Source organism: Xyrauchen texanus, chromosome 13 (genome assembly GCF_025860055.1).
Source record: "Xyrauchen texanus isolate HMW12.3.18 chromosome 13, RBS_HiC_50CHRs, whole genome shotgun sequence".
NCBI classification, from domain to species: Eukaryota; Metazoa; Chordata; class Actinopteri; order Cypriniformes; family Catostomidae; genus Xyrauchen; species Xyrauchen texanus.
The window spans coordinates 39,000,316-39,022,348 of NC_068288.1; the positions used below are offsets into that span (position 1 = coordinate 39,000,316).

The 22,033-nt window shown below is 37.2% G+C and overlaps 2 protein-coding genes across 2 annotated transcripts; both read right to left on the reverse strand.

Annotated features, from left to right (window-relative positions):
- Positions 1-21: 21 nt before the first annotated feature.
- Positions 22-10,175, reverse strand: LOC127653943 (RISC-loading complex subunit tarbp2). Its single transcript, XM_052140817.1, has 7 exons — positions 9,921-10,175; positions 8,071-8,382; positions 5,726-5,795; positions 4,043-4,160; positions 3,800-3,927; positions 3,488-3,689; positions 22-1,141 (listed from the first exon to the last, which is right to left on the reverse strand). Exons 1-7 carry the CDS (start codon positions 9,971-9,973, stop codon positions 984-986), a joined length of 1,041 nt encoding a protein of 346 aa, XP_051996777.1. The 5' UTR covers positions 9,974-10,175; the 3' UTR covers positions 22-983.
- A 961-nt stretch (positions 10,176-11,136) lies between these two features.
- Positions 11,137-21,985, reverse strand: zgc:66479 (uncharacterized protein LOC327541 homolog). Its single transcript, XM_052140818.1, is given in 5 exon segments — positions 11,137-14,117; positions 14,119-14,459; positions 15,618-15,765; positions 17,034-17,566; positions 21,525-21,985. Coding segments are annotated over 5 exon segments (2,025 nt in total). The 5' UTR covers positions 21,786-21,985; the 3' UTR covers positions 11,137-13,375.
- Positions 21,986-22,033: the final 48 nt, after the last annotated feature.

Here is a 22,033-nt window from a genome sequence, read left to right on the forward strand (position 1 = left end):
CGGCACAACACATGCAAATATCAACAGTTTATTGTTGTAGATAAGATACCAACATTATAATTCACCGTTTTGGTACAAATTACATCTGTTGTCTCACATTAGCATTATGTTGCTGTAGGTCTCATATACATAAGATAATAAAAAACAAACTTACATTACAGCACATTTTATTTGGCCAATCCTATAATTAATTAGAATGAAATCTGGGAGGATAGAAGCATTTTAAGAGGGGTAGATATTGACCATTAATTGACCCCCCCCACACACACACACACTAAAAACACTAGTTGGACATTAGTTGAAAGGGCCAAGAACAGATCATTTATTTTACAAGTTCATTAAGTGAGGGTAATTAACTTATATCACTAAAATACAATGGAAAAATTATAAAAACATATGACAAAGTTAAAATCTAATTATTTTTAAAAGGGAAAAAAAATAAACACTTTTGTTTGGTCACATGCACATCTACATTTGTGAATTAAATTCATAAAGTCCAAAGCAGAGTATCTATCTATAAAATGGCACAATTTAAAATGAGAAATTATAATTAAAATGTACATTGATTTAAAGGGGGAAAAGTAAAAACTGATTGAGTTATTTGTTTGTGAAATAAAATAGCACTATCAAATAAAGAATAAATATTGGCTCTTTTACACCATGGGACACCTGTGAACATTTTGACATTAGTTTTCAAATCATTAAGTGTTCCCAGACTTTCTGCAGAGGTGGTGGGGAAAGGGTACACTTTGGACACATTTGCTGTCAAATTCATGTAGTAAATTAGAAAGGAAATCAGTTCCACTTCCAAATAATTTGTAGCAGTAAGGAATACAACACGGGGGCCAAGATGACCATCAAATTAGCCCTCAATTCACAGAACTGGGGCAAAAGAGGTAAGCTTAAAATTCACCCATTTTTCTCATGTTGTCATAGGGAGCAAATAGGAAAAACATTTACAGGTGACGACGTGTTACAATGTCTTACTTTCCCCCTGCCATAATTTTGAGGTACTGGAGAGCGTTGTGTGCAGCACTGGCACGGGCCGTATCCAAGGTGGAGGCGAATCCGTGGCAGACGGTTATGGGCTGCGTGGACAACTCTACCAGACACTGGTACAGGCCACTCAAACTGCGCTCCTCTGGTTAACCCCAAGAAATGTACATACAAAACAAATGTCAAAATAAAAATGCATGCGTGTGATAAAAAGTCTCCCTGGAGGTTTATATACAAGCAAAATCATTGTCTTGAAACAAAATACCACTGTTAAGAACGCATCAGTTTAGTCCACTAAAAAAAATCAAAAAAGTGTCCAGAGAAATCTGTATTTTGTTACATTTGTTGCACTGTTACTAGGACTGCATGATATGGAGGAAAAATGTGATATGCATTAAGTAGTTGGATTATACAATATTTTGTTTCAAATTGCATAGAGACTGCGTAGGATTTACAGTATACCGTTTACCATTAGCTCCATATCCACAAATGTGACACACTCCCATTATTTGAGTCAGAAATAGTTTTTGGAGAAACACTATTTTAGTCTCACCTTTCAAATTGTAAATTGTATCACAGTATTCAACAATAAATATTGTTTTGATGCTCTTTAATACTATGTTTGACACTTCGCGCTAGCTACCCATTCAAATATATTTGGGTGCAATGCTCTCTCTCCGACTTAAAAAAGAACATCAGAGGGCATGTTGAAAGATACTAAACAACTTACTAAAATGTATCAACTCTCATGTAATTGTCCGAACTGTTAATATTGAAATGACATGGAGAAAACAAATGGATGCTTTGGATCTGCACCTTTACACACACTGCACGCGCACACACACACACCAAGAGATAATTGCATGACTAGTCTATTCTCTGCAATCGGTGTCGCCATAAACATTACTTTTTAAAGTATTATCACAAGCCCTTGCAACATGCATATTGCGTTATGTAAATTCTGAATAGCCAATATCTGTATTTTTACAGCAGTACAATTACTGAGTTCTTGTTCCAATCATGTAAGCCCTGTTAAGCTATGACAAGCAAGCTCTCTGTCCACTGCCACCTTTAATGGATGGTAACACCATAGCGGTTACCTATTTTTTTGCATTTTAAAGTGAACATTTGTAATAGGGCTTACCTGAGAAGTAAATGCGACAACATAAGAACATCTGCACCCTGGCAAATGATGTGGCAGCTCTTTACCGTTGAAGTCAGAAGTTTACAAACACCTTAGCCAAATAAAATTAAACTCAGTTTTCACAATTCCTGAAATTTAATCGTAGAAAAACCATTCCCTGTTTTAGGTCAGTTAGGATCACCACTTTATTTTAAGAATGTGAAATGTCAGAACAACCGTAGAGAGAAGGATTTACTTCAACTTTCATATAGTTCATCAGATTTCCAGTGGGTCAGAAGTTTACATACACTTTGCTAGTATTTGGTAGCATTGCCTTTATATTGTTTAACTTGGGTTAAATGTTTTGTGTAGCCTTCTCATACAATAAGTTGCTGGAATTTTAGCTCATTCCTCCAGATAGAAGTGGTGTAACTGAGTCAGGTTTGTAGGCTTCTTTGCTCGCACATGCTTTTACAGTTCTGCCCTGTCAATCAGATTGAGGTCAGGACTTTGTGATGGCCACTCAAATACCTTGATTTTGTTGTCCATAAGCCATTTTGCCACATCTTTGAATTTATGCTTGGGGTCATTGTCCATTTGGAAGACCCATTTGCGACCAAGCTTTAACTTCATGGCTGATGTATTGAGATTTCGCTTCAATATATCCACATAATTTTCCTTCCTCATGATGCTATCCATTTTGTGAAGTGCACCAGTCCCTCCCTCATTCTGACCATCTGCCAAAAACACTTTTTTTTTTAAGACTTGACAGTAAACGCCCACTGTAATGATTGGCTCTCTGCTCTTGACCCACCTGCTCTTTCACTGCCATCTCTCTACTCACAGCTACTTGGCTGGCTACGGATGTAAAGTAAACAAGGTAAACTAGGCGTTGCTGTGTTTTTGTGGAGGCGGTCAGATGCAAATATCACACACAGTGTGACATCACAATGTGGAGGAAGTGACATTTGGCAGCTTCGTTTCAACAAATGCTCTTTTTGCAGTGAGGAGGAAGTTTTGAGTTCTGAAATTTACAGTACGTTTTTAATAGTACAATGACCTGATATATCAAAAGATCAAGGAAAATGTAATTCCTCATGTCCTGACCCCTTTATCCAATTTAGTTTTTGACTGACGGTAGATGTTATCAACGCCGATGAAATCGGTTTTGTTTGCGGCTATAGTTTTCACTTATGCCAGCTTTTTATATTCACCATACTCTTCACAGTCGGCTGTTTAAGGGCACATTCAGGTATGTTCTGTTATAAACATTTTCGCGGGGGGTTACAGTAGAATCAATGCATCTCTACACTGCTTAATGTAGCTCATAAATGATAAAAGGTTTTTTAGGTTAGCCTCGTGCCTCACCTATGTCGAGGTAGCTGACGTCAAAGTGCTGCTCCTCAGAGAGTTCGTGAAGGAGAGAACAGAAATCGGAGTCCATGGAGTCTGGCTGGCCTAGAGGATGGCAACGCAACTGCAGAATCTTCTCGCCGGCTGAGTTCCTTAATGAGTCCCATGTGCAGCCGAGACCTTTAGACTTGCTTCCCTCTAGTCTGCCACCCATGTGCTGTTGGCAATGTGTGTCATTTCAATATAAAATAAAAATAAAAAAATTCTCAAAACTTTAAAAGTGTTTTGTAGGTAGAGCAAAGCATTAGAAATGAGTACTTGTCTTACCATACTAAAGGTATCATCTTCTGCTTCGGCCTCATGGGTGCTACGCATGTCCACTGGTACATCATGGATACGAGAGAGCATCTTTGCTGCTGCATTTCTCTTAGCAAGCTTTTTTGATGTACCACTACCTACAAAGTAAAAGATTTTACAGCTAAAGCAGCAGCAAAACAAAGGTTTTCAGGCTCTCAATGGATTGCATATTTATTTAAAAACATTTAACCCATCAATAATAGGAGGATTTACCTATTTCAACAAATCTCTCCACCCTGCAGGTCATTGTGAACTCTTTGCGGTGTGCCGGCCCAGATTCTTGAGTGACTGTGTACTCAGGTAAACGCCAGCCTTTCTGCACTACTAGTTCCTGTGGGAATTACAAAGCAGAGATGGCAATTTCATTTTTCCAAGCACCACAGTTACATTTACATCAATTCATTTGGCAGACGCTTTTATCCAAACGGACTTACAAAAGAGGAAAACATAAGCGAATCATCTTAAGGCGGGTGCACATAGTGCGAGTAATAATAGTCCTTTACGATTGTTGCTTGTCAGACTGTACGATATGAACGCATTGATATCGCCATGGCACACTGTGCGACATTATATCAGACTGCACGATATACATCGTAGCCGACTGTGGTCCCAATCGTCACAATCAGTGAACGAGACTCATGTTAAGGGGGTATTATGGAATAAAAGCGAGATGGAAAACTTTGCCCACCACGGAGGAGCATATTTTTTTTTTCTCTCTCTGAAAGTCTGGACATCAGGATTTGCATCGCTCCAATACCACTCCACGAGCATAGGCTAACATTTACAAGAAAGATGGATTTTGTCAAATAGGCCCATAAAAAGATGTTGAGAATGAACACGAGTGCTGGAGGTAGCCTGATAATGAGCTTCCACCAGCAAATATTCATTGTGCAAATAAAAAGACTTGTGGCACGAAAAATTGCAAACTTCTCCGTTCACTTTGGAGAAAACAAAAAAGGTGGGATATAGTACATCTTTCTCCTCATTTAGATTACTAACCTATCGGCTATGCAAACATGATATAGAGTTCTATAATTGTATTCAACTGTATTTGATGATTTGGATTAAAACAACCCATAAATACTTACCAGTATAAATTGTTCAGTCTTTCTGTTTTATTTGATTTGATTTATTTATAAATAAAATTGGAGTGGTGTGAATCTTAACTAAAGACATTTACAGACATTTAAAGTAAATGTATTAAAAGTAAAATAGTAATTATAATAATGCTGTAAATAAAATGCATGATAAATGTAAAGAAAAATGACGAGAAAATGCAATCATTTATTTATCTTCGTTCGTTTTGTAAGCTATTTAATTCAGAGAATAATGCTTTCGTATTGCTGACGTGTTACACTTTTCTCCAAGAATTTTCTCTTAGTTATTTAGTAAAACATTTGATATAAAATGAAATGAAGAAAAACATTGAAAGTGCTTGAGTAGAGAGATAACTAGGCACAAATGTTGCGACAGTGGTGCAAACACGGAGTGAATTGAAGTGTGAGAGAGAGGAGCGGAATATCTCATCCCGTCAAATAGCAGTCACACTATATGGCTATGATGCAAAAATTCTGACACTGCCAGTAGTTCGTCGCAGGATGAAGATCATCGCAAAGGCTATTAATTGACCGCCTGTGAACATGTCACACTGAACATTGTAAGATTGCTGATTTTGCCCTGCAACTAGAGAAATCCTTTAGGATTCCCGAAATTTGTCTCAGACGGCAGAATCGTGGCCAAAATCATACAGTGTGTACCCCGCCTTTAAGGAAACAGTGTTTTGAAAAGTGCCATACTACATAGATTTGGCAATACGGTTGACATGAGCTCCATAGCTACATTAAAAGAAGCACTTTTTATTTTCTCAAATTCTAAACCAATCAAGCTATTTCTCACCTGCAAAGCTCCAACTGGATTGCACTCAGCTTGCTGTGTGGAACTGGATAATTTTATTTCTGACTGGGCACTAAAACACATGAACAAATAAAACAATGATGAAGACAATCTTGTCTCTACTTTGAGTCTCCCAACTTAGTCCTACTGTATATATCATCTGGTGCATTCTAATTAGACAATTTTAAAAGGTATTTTCCAGGTTCAATTCAAGTTAATGTCAATCGACAGCATTTACAGCATAATGTTGATTACCACCTAATTTAATTTTTTCTTTAAAAACAAGAGTCAAAATTGAGGTTGCAGTGAGTCAATTACATTGGCAATGAATGGGGCCAAAGGCAGAAATGTGAAGCTTATAATTTTATAAAAGCACTTACATCAATTATTCTGAATCAACTCGTGTATTATTTGAGCTGTAGTTCTATAAATCATTGTTTTTGCAGGATTACAGGGTACTTGGCAACGTGTCGTCATGGCAACTTTACAAAGAAAATGTTAGTAAGCAATTTTATAACACTAAAATCATGTTAACACATATGGTATACGTCTTTCAGCTATAATTTTGAAACAGTGAGTGTTTTAACGTTTACGGATTGGTCCCATTCACTTCCATTGTAAGTGCTTCACAGTATCCCAGATGTTTTCTTTGTTTTGTTTTTTTTTAAAGGAGGGGCAAGTTAATAATTTATATTTTTAGTAATTAACATTACACCACAAATGCTGTTGATTGAGCTTAACTTGTATTGAATCTAGAATATTACTTTAGGAGTAAATAAAGTGCACTCAATATTTTTTTTTTGCTAAAGGAATAGTTCAACAAAAAGAAACTTCTGACATCATTTACTCACCCAGATGTTGCTCCAAAACCTGTATGATGTTCTTTCTTTCATGGAACACAAAAGGAGATCTGTTAGTCAAAATGTTATTCTCAGTCACCATTCACCTTCATACCATCTTTCTTTTTACAATCAGTGTAAGTAAATGGTGGCTGAGAGTCTGTCAGTCCCTAACATTCAAACATCTCATTATGTGTTTCATGGAACAATGAAAGTCATATAGGATTGGAACAACATGAGGATGAGTTAATGGCAGACTTTTTATTTTTGGGTAAACTATATGCTGACTGTCTTGGAATTATACTGACACCTTGTGACGTAGATCCAGGATTGCGCAAATGCAAATGTTCAGACACCAATGCCATTTTTTAAAAATGCGCTATTTGCAGTCAGCAATGATTACTGTATTGCATGAGCAAACGTGTCCAATAACAGGCAGGTTACAGAGACAAAGTGAGCAGAATTTGGCAGATCATGTGATCATATGTCAGCCCCCATGAGACAACCTGCTCCATTTAAAATCAATCAGTAAAACATTTTTCAAAAGTACTATTCATTTATTTGAGTAAAATGTATTTGTAACTATTATTTGAACTGTTTGTTCAAATTAGGTTTAAAGGAATAGTTGAACCAAAAACAAAAATGCTTTCATCATTTACTCACCGTCATGCCATCCTAGATGTATTTCACTTTAATCTGCTGAACACAAACCCAGATTTTTAGAAGAATCTCAGTTCTGTTGGTCCATAAAATGCATGTGAATGGTGACCAGAACTTTAAAGCTCCAAAAAACACATAGCCTGCATAAAAGCATTCCAGACTCCAGTTGTTAAATCCATGTGTTCTAAAGTGATATTATAGGTGTGGGTGAGAATCTGATCAACATTTAAATCCTTTTTAGTCGCCTTCAGCTTGCTCACTGGGGTTATTAATACAATTATTATTTAATTACTTATTTTTAAACACGATTATCAGTTGTATTTTATCTAATTACACAATGATGATTTATCGACATTACAGACATTAGTTTTATTGTCTGTTAATGCCTGATCTTCTGTAAAGCTGCTTTGAAACGATGCGTGTGCATCGCGAGGCGCTATACAAATAAAATTGACTTGACTTTTACATTCTTCTTTTGGTTTTGTCAATTTGCATTCTTCGTGCATTTGGCACCTACTGAGCAGGGAAGACCATTTATAGTAAAAAAGGACTTTTGATCTGTTTCTCACCCACACCTATCATATTAATTCTGAAGACAAGGATTTAACCACTGGAGTCATATGGATTATTTTCATCCTGCCTTCATGTGCTTTTTGGATATTAAAATTTTGGACTTGTTAACATACACTGAATGCACCAACATAGCGGAGACAGTTTTCTAAAAATCTTTATTTGTGTTTAGCAGAAGAAAGTAAGTCACACATAGCTGGAATGTCACTAGGGTGAGTAAATGGTAAGAGAATTTTCATTTTTGGGTGAACTATTCCTTTAAGCACTACAGTTTCTTACCAGTCTCCCTCCATATCGATCCCAGCAAACCCATCTCCCTCAAACCCATTTCCTCCAATACCTCCCAGCATTCCTCCTTTGAGCATCTTGAGGGCGGCCTCTGCGGCTTTGTGCTTGGCAGCTTTCTTACTGGGGCCCTGGCCTGTGCAGCTGATGTCTCCCACAGACACGCGGAAGGTGAAGTTGGGCTGGTGGGCCTGACCCTCGGCCTTCAGCAGGTCGTACACTGGGGTCTTGCCTATCCGCGTTCCATATTCCTGCAGCAGACTGATAGGCGTCTTCCCGGGGTTCACAGCCAGCATTTGCTCAATACTGTGGACAGAAAAAACATGACGAGAGGGATGCCACAAATTTCAAAGTCTTTGATTCTGTATCTCAGGCAAGACAAATGACAAGTAGGCAGGAAGGCCACATTGTGTTAAACAATAACAGCAAAAATATTTTATTCAAAAGAGACAGTTCATCCAAAAACGTTAATCTTGTCATCATTTAGTCACCCCCACGTGGTTTTAAACCTGTATGACTGTTTTTGTTTTTTGTTCCACGGAACATGAAAACAGGTGTTACAGTGTTAGTTTCTTTCATCTGCTGAACACAAACAGATATTTATGGAAGAATATTTCAGCTCTGTAGGTCCATACAATGCAAGTGAATGATATACAAATTTTGAAGCTCCAAAATCCACGGAAGGACAACATAAAACTACTCCAGACGACTCTGGTGGGTGAATCTAAATCTTCAGAAGCAATATGATAGGTGTGGTTGAGAAACAGTTCAATATTAAAGTCCTCTTTTACGACAACTTCTCCTCCCTGCTCAGTCATGCTTCTTTTTCTGTTTTTGGTGATTCACATTCTTTGTGGATATCACCCCTACTGGGCAGGAGGGGCATTTATAGTAAAAAAAGACTTAAAAACCTTTTTTACCGTTTCTCACCAGCACCTATCATATCACTTCTGAAAAAATTAATTAACACACAGGAGTCTTATGGATTAATTTTATAATGACTTATGTGGATTTTGGAGCTTCAAAATTTTGGCACCCATTCACTTGCATTGTGAGGAACGACAGAGCTGAAATATTCTTCTAAAAATCTTAATTTCTGTTCTGCAGAAGAAAGAAAGTCATACACATCTGAGATGCCAGGAGGCTGAGTAAAAGATGAGAGAATTGTCAATTTTGGAACTATCACTTTAAGCAGTATGTCGGACTCACCACTGACTTTCATTGATTGCCTCTTATTTTCCATACATTAAAAGTGAGAGGTGACTGATAGTGTTATTAACATGTTTTGTGTTCCAATTAAGTCATACAGGTTTGGAACAACATGACGTTGAGTAAATTATAAAAAATAAATCATTTTCAAGTGAACTATTCCTTAAAAAAAAGTATATTGTCAATCAAGCAAAGCCCAAGAACCAGAGATGTATCCTGAGAATTAAATCACATAATGGGTGCGTATCAAAACCTAGTGGGTCAGCAACCTAAACTGCATTTTTGTGCATCATATCCATACTATTAAGTACTGCGGTGATGGATTAAAATGGTAAACTGAAAACCATGGAACTGAATGTTTACCATTTTCATGTACTAGGCTAGACCTAGTATTAACACGGTACTCACTTAAAAGAATATCATAACAATGACTTGGTATCGAAGGCACTAGTGATGCCAAAAATACTATATAGGTAGTTAGGTAGCTCACTAGGTATTGACACACAGCCAATGTCATAAATGTTCAGTCGTTTATCTTCTGTTGTCAAATGTATTTATACAATTTAATTCAAATGGAAAATTCGTAAAAGGTTGTATTAGGAGTTAGCATACTGTCAAAATGATGTCCAATTTACCTGGTAAACCCAGAGTTTCTCTTGCTGTTATCCGGGCTTTTCTCGTCGTTCATCCCCCAATAACAGATCAAAAGCTGACTTGTTTCGGACAGCAGAAACCCCCAGAGGTGACTGTAAGCCCTCTGATATCATTCATATGTTAGTGTGGGGAGGACCGAGGCACGAGAAGACGATAAAGCCCTCTCTCTCACCGTCCCGCACCACACAACAACACAAGCAGAGGCCACTTTGAACTGAAGCGGAAGAGAGGCGATCATCTTTCATAATACAAGTCTTTTCGGGTGAATTCTGATGTATCTCATCAGAGGTCTTCTACCGTCCTACAAGCTTAGCATCTTGGGCGGTACACTACACTGTCAGGTCAGGAGGCTGTTTTAATGGATGTCTTTGGAGGAGATGCTTCAGTGTGCTGAATAAACAGATTTTGTGACGAAATAACTCATTACTTAATGAACTGACCGCCAGTCCGCTAATCTTCAACGTGTTTTACACTTTGTGTGGAGTTTACAACAATGAAATTGCTGTTTATACAAGAATGTGCGGCAGGTAGGTGTCAGTTTGCTTTCTCCATTCATTGCATGGTATCGCAAACGGTGACTTACTGTCGTAATACGATAGTTGTCCGTTCTCGCTCCTGATTCGCGAAGGTTAGCTCAGTAATTAAAATAATCTCTCCCAGAAGCGTGTCAAGAATATAAGTGAAAATAAGAAATTATGTTGTATAAAGAAATCAATCCAATTTTTAGTACTATCGAGATCGTTCGCTTCGTTTAATTGTAGTTAAGCACCCCTAATTGTCATTACACAAATGTGAAACAAATAATTATGTATTAATTACATTATAAACTCCGCAAAAAAAGAAACGTCCCTTTTTCAGGACACTGTATTTTAAAGATAATTTAGTAAAAATCCAAATAACTTTACATACATTTATTTTAAAGTGTTTAAACAATGTTTCCCATGCTTGTTCAATAACCCATAAACAATTAATGAACATGCACCTGAATGGTGGTTAAGACACTAACAGTTTACAGACGGTAGGCAATTAACGTCACAGTTATAAAAACTTGAGGCACTAAAGAGACCTTTCAACTGACAAAGAAATATGCCTAGGGTCTCTGCTCGTCTGCTTGAACGTGCCTTATGCATACTGCATGGATGCATAAGGACTGCAGATGTGACTAGGGCAATAAATTGCAATGTCCATACTGAGACAGGAAGGACAACTGATCGTCCATGCAATGGCAGACCACATTTAATGACACCTGAACAAAATCTGTACATCCAAATATCACACCTGCACAACAGGTACAGGATGGCAACAACAACTGCCCGAGTTACAACAGGGAGGCACAATTCCCCCATCAGTGTTCAGACTGTCCGCAATAGGTTGAAAGAGGCTGGACTGAGGGCTCGTAGGCCTAAGGCAGCTCCTTACCAGACATCACCAGCAACAACTTTGCCTATGGGCACAAACCCACCTTCGCTGGACCAGACAGGACTGGCAAAAAGTGCTCTCCACTGACGAGTCATGGTTTTGTCTCACCAGGGGTGATGGTCAGACTGGCGTTTATTGTCGATGGAATGCCTGTACTCTAGAGTGGGATCGAGGTGGAGGGTCCGTCATGGTCTGTGGCGGTCTAACATTATCATCGGATTGAGCTTATCATTGCCTGCAATCTCAACGCTGTGCGTTACAGGGAAGACATCCTCCTCCCTCATGTGGTACCCTTCCTGCAGGCTCATCCTTACATGACCCTCCATCATGACAATGCCACCAGCCATACTGCTCATTCTGTGCATGATTTCCTGCAAGACAGTAATGTCAGTGTTCTCCCATGGCCAGCGAGGAGCCCGGATCTCAATCCCATTGAGCATGTCTGGGATCAGATCCATTGGATCGGAGGGTGAGGGCTAGGGCTAGGGCTAGGGCCATTCCACTCAGAAATGTCTGGGAACTTGCAAGTGCCTTGATGGAAGAGTGAGGTAACTTCTCATAGCAAGAACTGGCAAATCTGGTGCAGTCCGTGAGGAGGAGATGCACTGCAGTACTTAATGCAGCGGGTGGCTACACCAGATACTGACTGTTACTTTTGATTTTAACCCCCTCCCTTTGTTCAGGGACACAGTATTACATTTCTGTTAGACGCATGTCTTCGTTGTTGAATCTTTTTATGTTTCATACAAATATTTACACATGCTACATTTGCTGAAAATAAAAGCAGTTGAAAGTGAGAGGATTAATTAATTATTTTTATTTTTTTTGAGTTTATAAGGCATATATATATAGAGAGAGAGAGAGAGATCATGGAATTATTTGTTATGCGGTCTGTGCTAATTTTGCATACTTGCCATACTACTCAGTACTTCTACTTGACATATCAAGTGGCAGAAAATGAGATTGAGAATTACAAACTCAAAAGTAAATCATTTTGTGGAAACTTTCATTCAAACACAGCCCATGGGACTTCCTACATTTCAATCATTGTATTATTAGTTGAATTTGCCACACTTTCACTTCTTAAATATAATATGCAGTTCTTATCTCAGAATTTGAGCAATTCCAGAAAACCTCAGCACCATCTAGGAATGAAGGCAAATTATGTACTGAAACAGAACAGAACAGTGTACTTGTTATATTGCACCCTATTATGTAGCACTTATATTGACAACTAGATTTATGAGGTCCGGATCACTGTAATGTTTTGCTTTGATTATTGAACAGTCCCAATTAGGCTATTTTTATTTAATTTTATGAAGGGTGTAGTATTCTTTAGTCCATTTCTCCACAAATTATAATCCGGTCTATGTTCAACATAGATTCATTTAAGAAGTATTCTACATCCTCAAAAAGTTATTTGGACATTATTTGCCTTAGAATAGCACTACTGCAACTAAGTTTCAATATAAATTGTGGTTTGGTTGAGAAGGACACAAGGTACACATCTCATCTTTCAGGGATTTGATGAGCTCCAATCAGAGCCAATGGGACACACATGTCCCCATTGCCCAAGATCAGTGACACATTCCTGAGCCCCTACCTAAGAGCTGCAAATATACACAGTGTGTGTCCCATTTCGTGAGACAACAGAACACAAGAAGAGAGAGGCTGGGACAGAGAGGTGGTTAAAAAAAAACATTAAAACCAGTTTAATTCAAGTGACACTCCTGAGGTTATTGAGCTGGCAAGCCACTGAATGAAAAAATGCAACAATTGTTAAATGTGTAACCTAATAAAACATCAACCCTCATTACATTAACATGTAAACAGAGCAATTAAACATTCAACAGATCACCAGAAAAATTTAAAATAGTTCACCAAATACAAAGTAAGACTGAGGAAAATTACAGTAAATGTGAAGTAGTCATGTTTCACGTAATTCTGTGTGGAAATGGCGACAACTTCAAGTCCTCAGAAAAAGTCTTTAATTTTGCACTGTTTACCTGCCAACAACTTAATTTGCTGAACTATCTTGTTCATATAACTCTTCCACTACCAGCTCTGCAGGTTTTTCCTCTTCGTACTCAGAGTCTTGCACATCTTCTACAACTTCCAAGTCTATCTGCTGCTCAATTTCCTCAAATGGTTCTTCAAATGATTCCTGTGAAGTCTCATCCTGGCTGATATCTCCAACTACCTGATCTTCTGAGAGGTCCTTAGCAGCCTCAGCCTCAATTTTGGTTTCCTCTGTAGAAGCTAGGTCCTCCTTTACCCCTTCTTTTTGCTCCTCATCAACTTCTTCCCCCTGGTCATGAAATTCCTCAGTTATTTCATCCTCAGCAACATCTCCATGCTTGGCCTGAACATCCTCAGATATAGCTTCTACGCCATGGATCTTCTTAGACAATTCTTCAGATACCGGATGCTCTTCAACAACATCTTCCTCGACCTGCTGTTCCTCAGGTATTTCATCCTCCGTTCCTCCTTGCTCTTCAACAACTTCCACCTCGTGGAACTGAAACTCCTCAGTTATTTCATCCTCTGTACTTGCTGCTTTCTCCTCAGCAACATCTCCATCCTTGGCCTGAACTTCCTCAGATATAACTTCCTCCTCAGTTACTGCTTGCTCTTTAACAGCTTCTACTTCATGGACCTTCTTAGACAGTTCTTCAGATACTGGAGGCTCTTCAACAACATCTTCCTTGATCTGCTGTTCCTCAGGTATTTCATCCTCATTTCCTGCTTGCTCTTCAACAACTTCCTCCTTGTGGAACTGAATCTCCAGCTGGTTCTTCCTTCCCAGTTACTGCTTGCTCCTCAATAACATCTTTTTGGAGATGAACATCCTCAGGTATTTCATCCTCCTTGACTTGCTCTTCAACAACTTCTTCCACCTGGACCTGAACCTCCTCAACTGGTTCTTCCTCTTCAGTTACTACTTGCTTCTCAACAAATTCTTCCTGGACCAGAACCTCCTCAGTAAATTCTTTCTCCTCCATCACAGTTTTATCCTTGATTGGAACCTCCTCCTCAGTTGCTGCTTGCTCTTCTACAATCTCTTCCTCTGCATAATCAAGCTCCTGGCTTTCAGCTAACTTCTGCAATACATTAAATTTAACCATAAGGAGGCACAATCCTGTATAACTAAATGCCAAAATGATTGTACATGGGAAAAATGACCCGTTACCAGTATTGTGAATTAACTTTAACATGACTAATACACAAATATTTTGATATTATAGAGGTTATTTTCTACCACCTCAGCAGGGTGCAATGGGGCACCATTTCAGGAAAACGGTTTGGCAAAAAGTGCATCAAGATTGAAAAATACATTTCTTTTTATTAAATATTATTGGAGCAAAGAAATTATGTTCGAAAATAAATAGTAAAGGAAGGTTGTTTTGATTCAAATTAACTTAAAAAATAATAAAAAGTGGCGGCGAGGGGGACTTTTAGGTGTTATTTGATTTTAAAATACATGTGATCATTTCAGAAATTCTCATTAGCTACATACATTTGAAGTTATTAAAGGAATATTCCAGGGTTAACACAAGTTAAGCTCAGTAAACAGCACTTGTAGCATAATATTGATTACCACAAAAATTAATTTAGACTTAAAAAAAAAAAAGCTAAATTCTGGTTTACAGAGAGAAACTTGAAAAGGTGCTAATCCGTAAACGTTAAACTACTCATCGTTTCAAAAGTATGCCCACAAGACTTAAACAATTTGCATGTCAGCATGATTTTAGTGTGATAAAATCACTTACTAAATTTCTCTGTGTAAAGTTGAATCTAAAACTGTATTGCCATGACAACGTAATGCCAGCTAAATTACAATTTAAACAACTTCACAGCTCAGCTAGTATAGTTAACATAATTAATCTAAGAGCTTTTACAAAATTATAAACCTCACACTTCTGCATTTAAACCCTCCAAAAATGGGCCCCATGCACTTCTATTGTAAGTGCCTCACTGTAAACATGAAGAAAAGGAGGGTTCAGTCAAAATATTTGTTTTTGCGGTAATAAACATTGTACCACAAATGCTGTCGATTGTGCTTAGCCTGTATTGAACCCAGATTATTCCATTAAATGTTAGATCAAATAACCTCAAGTTAATGTTCAGACATTGCACGCGATGACCACATAATTCAGGACAATTTTACAGTGCATGTTAATCAACAATTGTTAAGGAAAGTGATGTAAAAAGTGTCTTTCACCCTGGGGTGCCTTCAACCCAGTTGTACCATACTATACCTGACTCTGAACGATCTCAAGCTGTGCAGCGAGGTGAGAGTGAAGGCTACGAGTACTTTTCTGATGGTCCTTCAGACTCCTACGGACAGACATAAGCTGCTCCTCAAGAGCTTGGTATCTTCTTGCCTGTTCCATCTCTAGCAGCTCCCTGATAACAACACAATAAAAGATGGATTAGGACATCTGTTCTTAACTGGTTTTGCTTTAGAACAATATTTTACCTTGGAAATCAAGTGGCAACCCAACACAGTACCAAAATTGTTCATCCTACAAAAGTAAAAAAAAATAAAAAATACATATTTACAATCTTGTTTTTTTATCAAACTGCACAATGATGACTAAGACTTTATTGATATTACAGTTTAATTTCCTGTTAAAGCATGATTTTCTGTGAAGCTGCTTTGAAATCATGCGTGTTGTGAAAAGTACTATACAAATAAAATTACTTGACCTTAAAACAGGGGCGGACTGGCTACAGGGAGAACTTTTCCCAGTGTGCCGGCCGTGAAATGGGGCAGAACGGGGCAAATTGGACAGAAGCGCTTCTCTTCATCTGAGCGGATGATGAAATTTGTCGACGGCTTACAGGAACAGTAAGTGATTCCGTTAATATGATAAAATAAGCCTCTTTTCAGAACACGTTATACACCGAACCAAAAGCCTGTCCGTCAAATGACATCAGAGTTTAACTGCATTTTCATGCTGATGTGCAACAGATAAAAGACAAAGTCGTTGCATGCGTGAATAGCAGATGTGGTAAATTTACTAGAAAAGACAATCTGGCAGCAATTGTGCTATACATTTAAGTGTTTTAATGTATGAAATTGGCACTTATAACCATGAACTGCATTGAACCAACAGTATGCAAATTTAACAATATGACTTAAGGAAAACTTAAAGAGACATTTATAAAAAATTATAATAATAATAATAAAGTTTAATGGTTTCAAGCTCTTCTCTGCCAATAATTTACTGCACAAAACAACATTTTGGTTGGCACGAAATGTGGTCAGTTTATTCTCAATGCAAGTGAACTCGAATTTAACAGTCTGGGCAATATGTTTTACCTTGCATTGTTTTTTTTTACATGGTTTCTGAGAATGAGGAGATGCCAAACACCCCATTCATGCTGGCATATACCTAATGTGGCTAGCTGCAACTAAATGACAGATGAATGTACACTAAAATACAGTAGTTTGATTAGATGCACAGCCATTGAGATCAAAAACATAATATATGAAAATTAGCTCCTCCTCCCTTTTAAAAGTTGATAAGTCTATTTATTTTGCTACCATGCACAATTATATGGTTAGTTGCATTTGATCATTTGCATGTAGTTTATATTGCACATTCAAAACAAAAATGCAAATAACATCATTTTTAGCTATGAGTTGACTAGTGCTATGGTCTACTTACTTGATATCCAACACTTCCTGTCTGTTTCTTTCAAGAGCATTTTGGTTGCTGTCAAAAGACTCCTTCAGGCCTGCAAGTTCCATTCTCTGAGCATTCTCGTTGCCGGCATAAGACTCCTTCAGGACTGCTAGTTCCAATCTCTGTTCTTCCAACCGAGATGCGAGACCCTCCACAGCAAACATTTGCTCATCGAGACGTGATTTGGTGACCAAAACGGTGTCTGTGAGCCCAGAAATGCTGACCGCTGCTTCAGAGTTTGCATTAAGGATAGAATCGAGCCTCTGCTTCAGTTTCTCAAGCTCTTCCGTCTTATTCTTGACCATGGCATTCAGAGTTGCAGTGGAAACAGTTGTCTGTTGCAGTTCAGAAAGTCTGGCATTCATCTCAGACTGCTGAGACCAGAGCTGGCTGGAAAGATCTGTAGATTGGATTTTTTCAGAGGTGGCCAGGGCAACCTCTGCCTTCTTTTGGGCCTGCGTGTAGGCCTCTTCTAGTGCGTGCAGACGCTCTTCAAAAACACCCACATTGGCGATCTAGACATACACACAACATTTATAATGACAATAAAGTTTATCATTCATTTGATCCATTAAACTGCCTAGAATTCACAATATTTCACTTTTTAAAAAAATTATATTCGGAGTGTCTATTTGCACCCCCGATGTAAACAGCATCTGCCACACAGCACAGCTATTTGCACCTCATTAGTCTGGTGAAACCACAGAAACATACAAAAAACTAGTCAAAAATGTTGATTACAATTCTGCAGTGGCTTGGGGTGTAAAAACAATGTGTGTGATTTTGTACGGTTGTCCTAGCAACCACAGTTCTAATCCCATCTGATCCCACTCTTAATATTTCTTTAAATACTACTTATAATAATAGATAAAAATGAATATAAATGTTGATTTTATCACGGTGAATGTCGAGGAGTGCAGAGAAAGGTTTGATCCGGAGGCTGGGTCTGTTGATTGCACTTGTGACCGTGCCTCTGCATCGCTTGTGTGAATTGCATTACTAATATTGTAGTAACCATATTTTATATTTTTTGGCAGAAACCATAGTTTTAATGCAGTTAACCATGGTGTTGTTAGTTCACTAATATGATGGAAATATAGTAACCATTGTAAATTGTGCTTACTGTAAATTTAAATAAATACCATGGTAAAACCATGGTTACTGTTGTAAAACCAAGGTTATTTTTTGTAAGGTTAGTTTTAGGGGTAGAGCTTAATGTAGTGTTTCTGTGGGACTCTAAATAAATACCATAAGCACTGCAGTGATGGACATTTACTGTATGTTAGTACTTAAATATGGATGCAAAATAGTATCTGGCACCAGGGTACAGGTAGTATTTACCATTATTTGTATCAGGGTTGGGGTGCAAATAATATCTGCCACTATTTGCACTGAGGTGTAAATAGTACCGTTATTTGCACCAGGGTGCAAATAGCATCTGCCTTTTCTTTTTGTTTTTTTTTGTGGCTTGTTGGCCCAAACCAGTTGGCCTTCTTAGGGTTGGTTTATTTAGTGTTATCATGTCAATCTACAATTGTAGTAGCATTTGCATTTGAAAATTCATCAATAATACATTAAATCTACACTGTAAAAATGTCAGCAATTTAAATGATAAAAATAAATGTCATTGGTTAACGGGTAATTTAACATATACTGTAGAAAATTCTAATATACTGTATTAAACAAGACAATATTTGCAATTTTATGGTAAATATTAAAATATATATATATATATATATATATATATATATATATAGATGTAAAAGTATGATTTGACTATGTCAAATTTATATGATGTTTAATAAGAGAATACATGTTTTTATGGTAAACTACTGTTAAAATTATGGTGAAAAACCTAGAAGTCCCAGCATGACCCATCACATTTCATTATTTGTGGGAATCATTGTTTTATTTTATTATTTTTTTATATCATTTACAGTCTATACATTGGGGTGTTCTATTTTAGGTTTCATGTAGTTTAGTTAATGTTTACTGTATTATTTTAGTGTCACATGTGTTTCTCTGATGATATTTTGTGTTTGGGTGTGTGGCAATGTGCACTGTCTCTACATGTGTATTAATTATTGCTTCTGGAAGGGCCACTCTTGCTGAACTTTATGAATTACTCAGCCTCCTGGCATCTCAGATGTGGATGATTTTCTTTCTTCTGCCAGACACAATTAAGATTTTTAGAAAAACATTTCACCTCTGTAGATTCTCACAATGCAAGTGAATGGGTGCCAACATTTTTAAGCTCCAAAATCCACATAAAGGGAGCATACAAGTAGTCCATATGACTCCAGAGGTTAAATCTATGTGTTCATAATGATATGATACGATATGATAGATATTTATTAAATACTTTTTTGTCAAAGATTATCCTCTCTGCCCAGTAGGAGGCGATATGCATAAAGTATGTTAATCACCAAAAATAGGAGAAAGTGAAGGAAAAAGGACTTGAATATTGATCTGTTTCTCATTCACATCTATCAAATCGCTTCAGAAGATATGGATTTAACCACTAGTCATTTGGAGTACTTTTATGCTGTCCTTATGTTTATTTTGGAGCTTCAAATTTTTGGCACCCATTTACTTGCATTGTGTGTACCTACAGAGCTGATAAACACTTAAAAATCTTAATTTGTATTTAGCAGATGAAAGAAAATCATACACATCTGGGGTGGCATGAGGGTGAGAAAATGATGAGAGAATTGTCATTTTTGGGTGAACTATGCCTTTAAGTAATCGTGTGGCCTTTCATAGTTAATAAGGTGATTAACATTACATTTTAAAGTGAAAAGCAAATATTTATAGTTCAAGAAGTTTAGTATATCAAGCTTATATAATTTAATAATATAAACTGTATTGAACCGTAAAATATACCGGCATCACAATAACACCCTGTTAAGTCTGCAACATGGTCTCCATATTTTTTTCTAGTAAATTTCTGGCCACCACAGCTAATGGAATTCTACTGTAAACAGATTTGTATTTATTTTTTTCCACAGTGCATCTACTGTTACATTTAACTTTTTTTCCAATTTCATACAGGGTCACAGTAAATAATATAGGTGATTTAAGAATAAATGTACAATTATCTGACATGCTCTTTAATCAGGGGAACCGGTGTTGGGAACCAGTAATATCGCTGATTACTTTCATGATCAAGTTGATTTTCAAGAGATATTAATCTTTAATCTAGCCTCAGTCTTTGTATCAGATCTTTAACTTGCTTAAAATTGCAGTTAAAAAGTATAATTTAAATATTTTAATTTGATTTTGAAATTTGCATTTTAATATTATAATGAACTGCACAGCAGCACTGCCATATCAAAAATCATAAGGTGTTCACAGAAATATAAAACGTAGAAGTAAGCATGTGTACCCTCACTCAACATGTGGTAATGACTAACCCCCTCACTGCAAATAACCTTTAGCCTCAGAAAGGAAATCCCTAGAGTTTTGCCAACAAATGTTCTTTTGAGCCTTTATGTTTCTGTAAAATCTGAAACAACACTACTGACATTACAACTAGTGACTTTTTTCATAAGTTTACATAAGTAAAACAACAAACAAATTGAGTTAACAAATTAAGTTTTACTAAAGACTGTTTTACAATAAACAACATGTTACTATTAGATATTCTAATTATTAAAAAAAAAAAATAAACTTTGCTAACAGCATGCATACTTTAATGCTCCAAGACATTTTCATATAAAAAGTACACAGCAAATAGGTAAAACAAAATAAATAATAAATATATATATATATATATATATATATATATATATATATATATATATAAAAGGTTATTCCAAGTGCTTCCAATTTCTATCATGAAGTGTATATACATATAATAACTATTTTAAAAGGAATTGAAATTACTTTTATATAAAAGTTAGCAAGACTTCTTATGGGGCAACGTTTGCAAAATGGTCAGATGAAAGGAACAAGGGCTGTTGTGAATGAATGGGTTATACATCAATTAATTGAATTTATGATCACTATTGCAGCAGTGCTGGCATCTCTTCAGCTATGTGTAGATATGTTCACTTTTACATTTAGGTAAGAATTCCACACGCAAAATGCCCTTTAAACAAGCACGCCTGCCTAGGAAAAGGAAACATGATCCTGCCCTCAACAGACTATTAATGGCCTAGGTGCCACATGACACAATTTAGCAAATGGAATATCAAAAGGGCACATGTACCATGTTTTCAATGTCTGTTTTTCAAAGTATTTTAATCCAACTTTAATATCTAAAACTTAATATTTAAGCATAAACACGTACTAATAGTCCCAGTCTGCTCAGTACACAATGTTCCCAGGCGCACACATTGTTCTCCTGAGCTTTCCAGTGCATACAATTGAGTAAACTGTAAATTTATCAATTCATTAAGTTCATCTATAAAAAGAAATATTACTATCCTTTGAATTTCGATCAACTAATTTTGGGGTAACTATTTCAACTACCTGTGCAGTACCCATTCCCAATTGCTGTTGGAACTTGGTTATCCTGAGCTGCATTGCATTGACAGTCTCTGATAGACTGTAGATGGTTTGCTGTTGCTGGCTGCAAAACCACATCGCTGTTAATCCCCCGAAGGCAAAAATAAGAAAAGCAACGGCAGGAACAGCATATTCTTTCAATCCATTTGGTTGTGCTACAGATGGCTCCAAAAGTAGCAAACTGTCGTCCTGTTTAGTTGTACTTTTTCCTTTGCGCTTTGTCATTTTGCTTTTGCGAAGGACCTGCGATCACCAAATGCAACGGAGACTGTCACACACCCCTTTCTCTGTCTTATTCAGCGATTTGATTACCGCTCAACCAAGCCCTCAACGCTGTAATGGCCCACAATGACGACGGGGAACAATCAGAAGTCAACTTTCTAACACGCGGAGCGAGAGTTGGAGGCGCAGCGCTCTGGAGGCGGTGTCAAATGGCGTTGTGTCCAGCACGTAGTTACTGCATAGTTTCTAAT

Bases quoted from the DNA above. Each gene is read 5' to 3' on its own strand.
- LOC127653943 (XM_052140817.1), bottom strand. From the start codon at position 9,973: ATGAACGACGAGAAAAGCCCGGATAACAGCAAGAGAAACTCTGGGTTT. The intron at 8,383-9,920 runs GTAAATTGGACA...TTCTGTCCACAG, and splicing joins AGAAACTCTGGGTTTACCAG to TATTGAGCAAATGCTGGCTG. The intron at 3,690-3,799 runs GTAAGACAAGTA...CATTGCCAACAG, and splicing joins AAGATGATACCTTTAGTATG to CACATGGGTGGCAGACTAGA.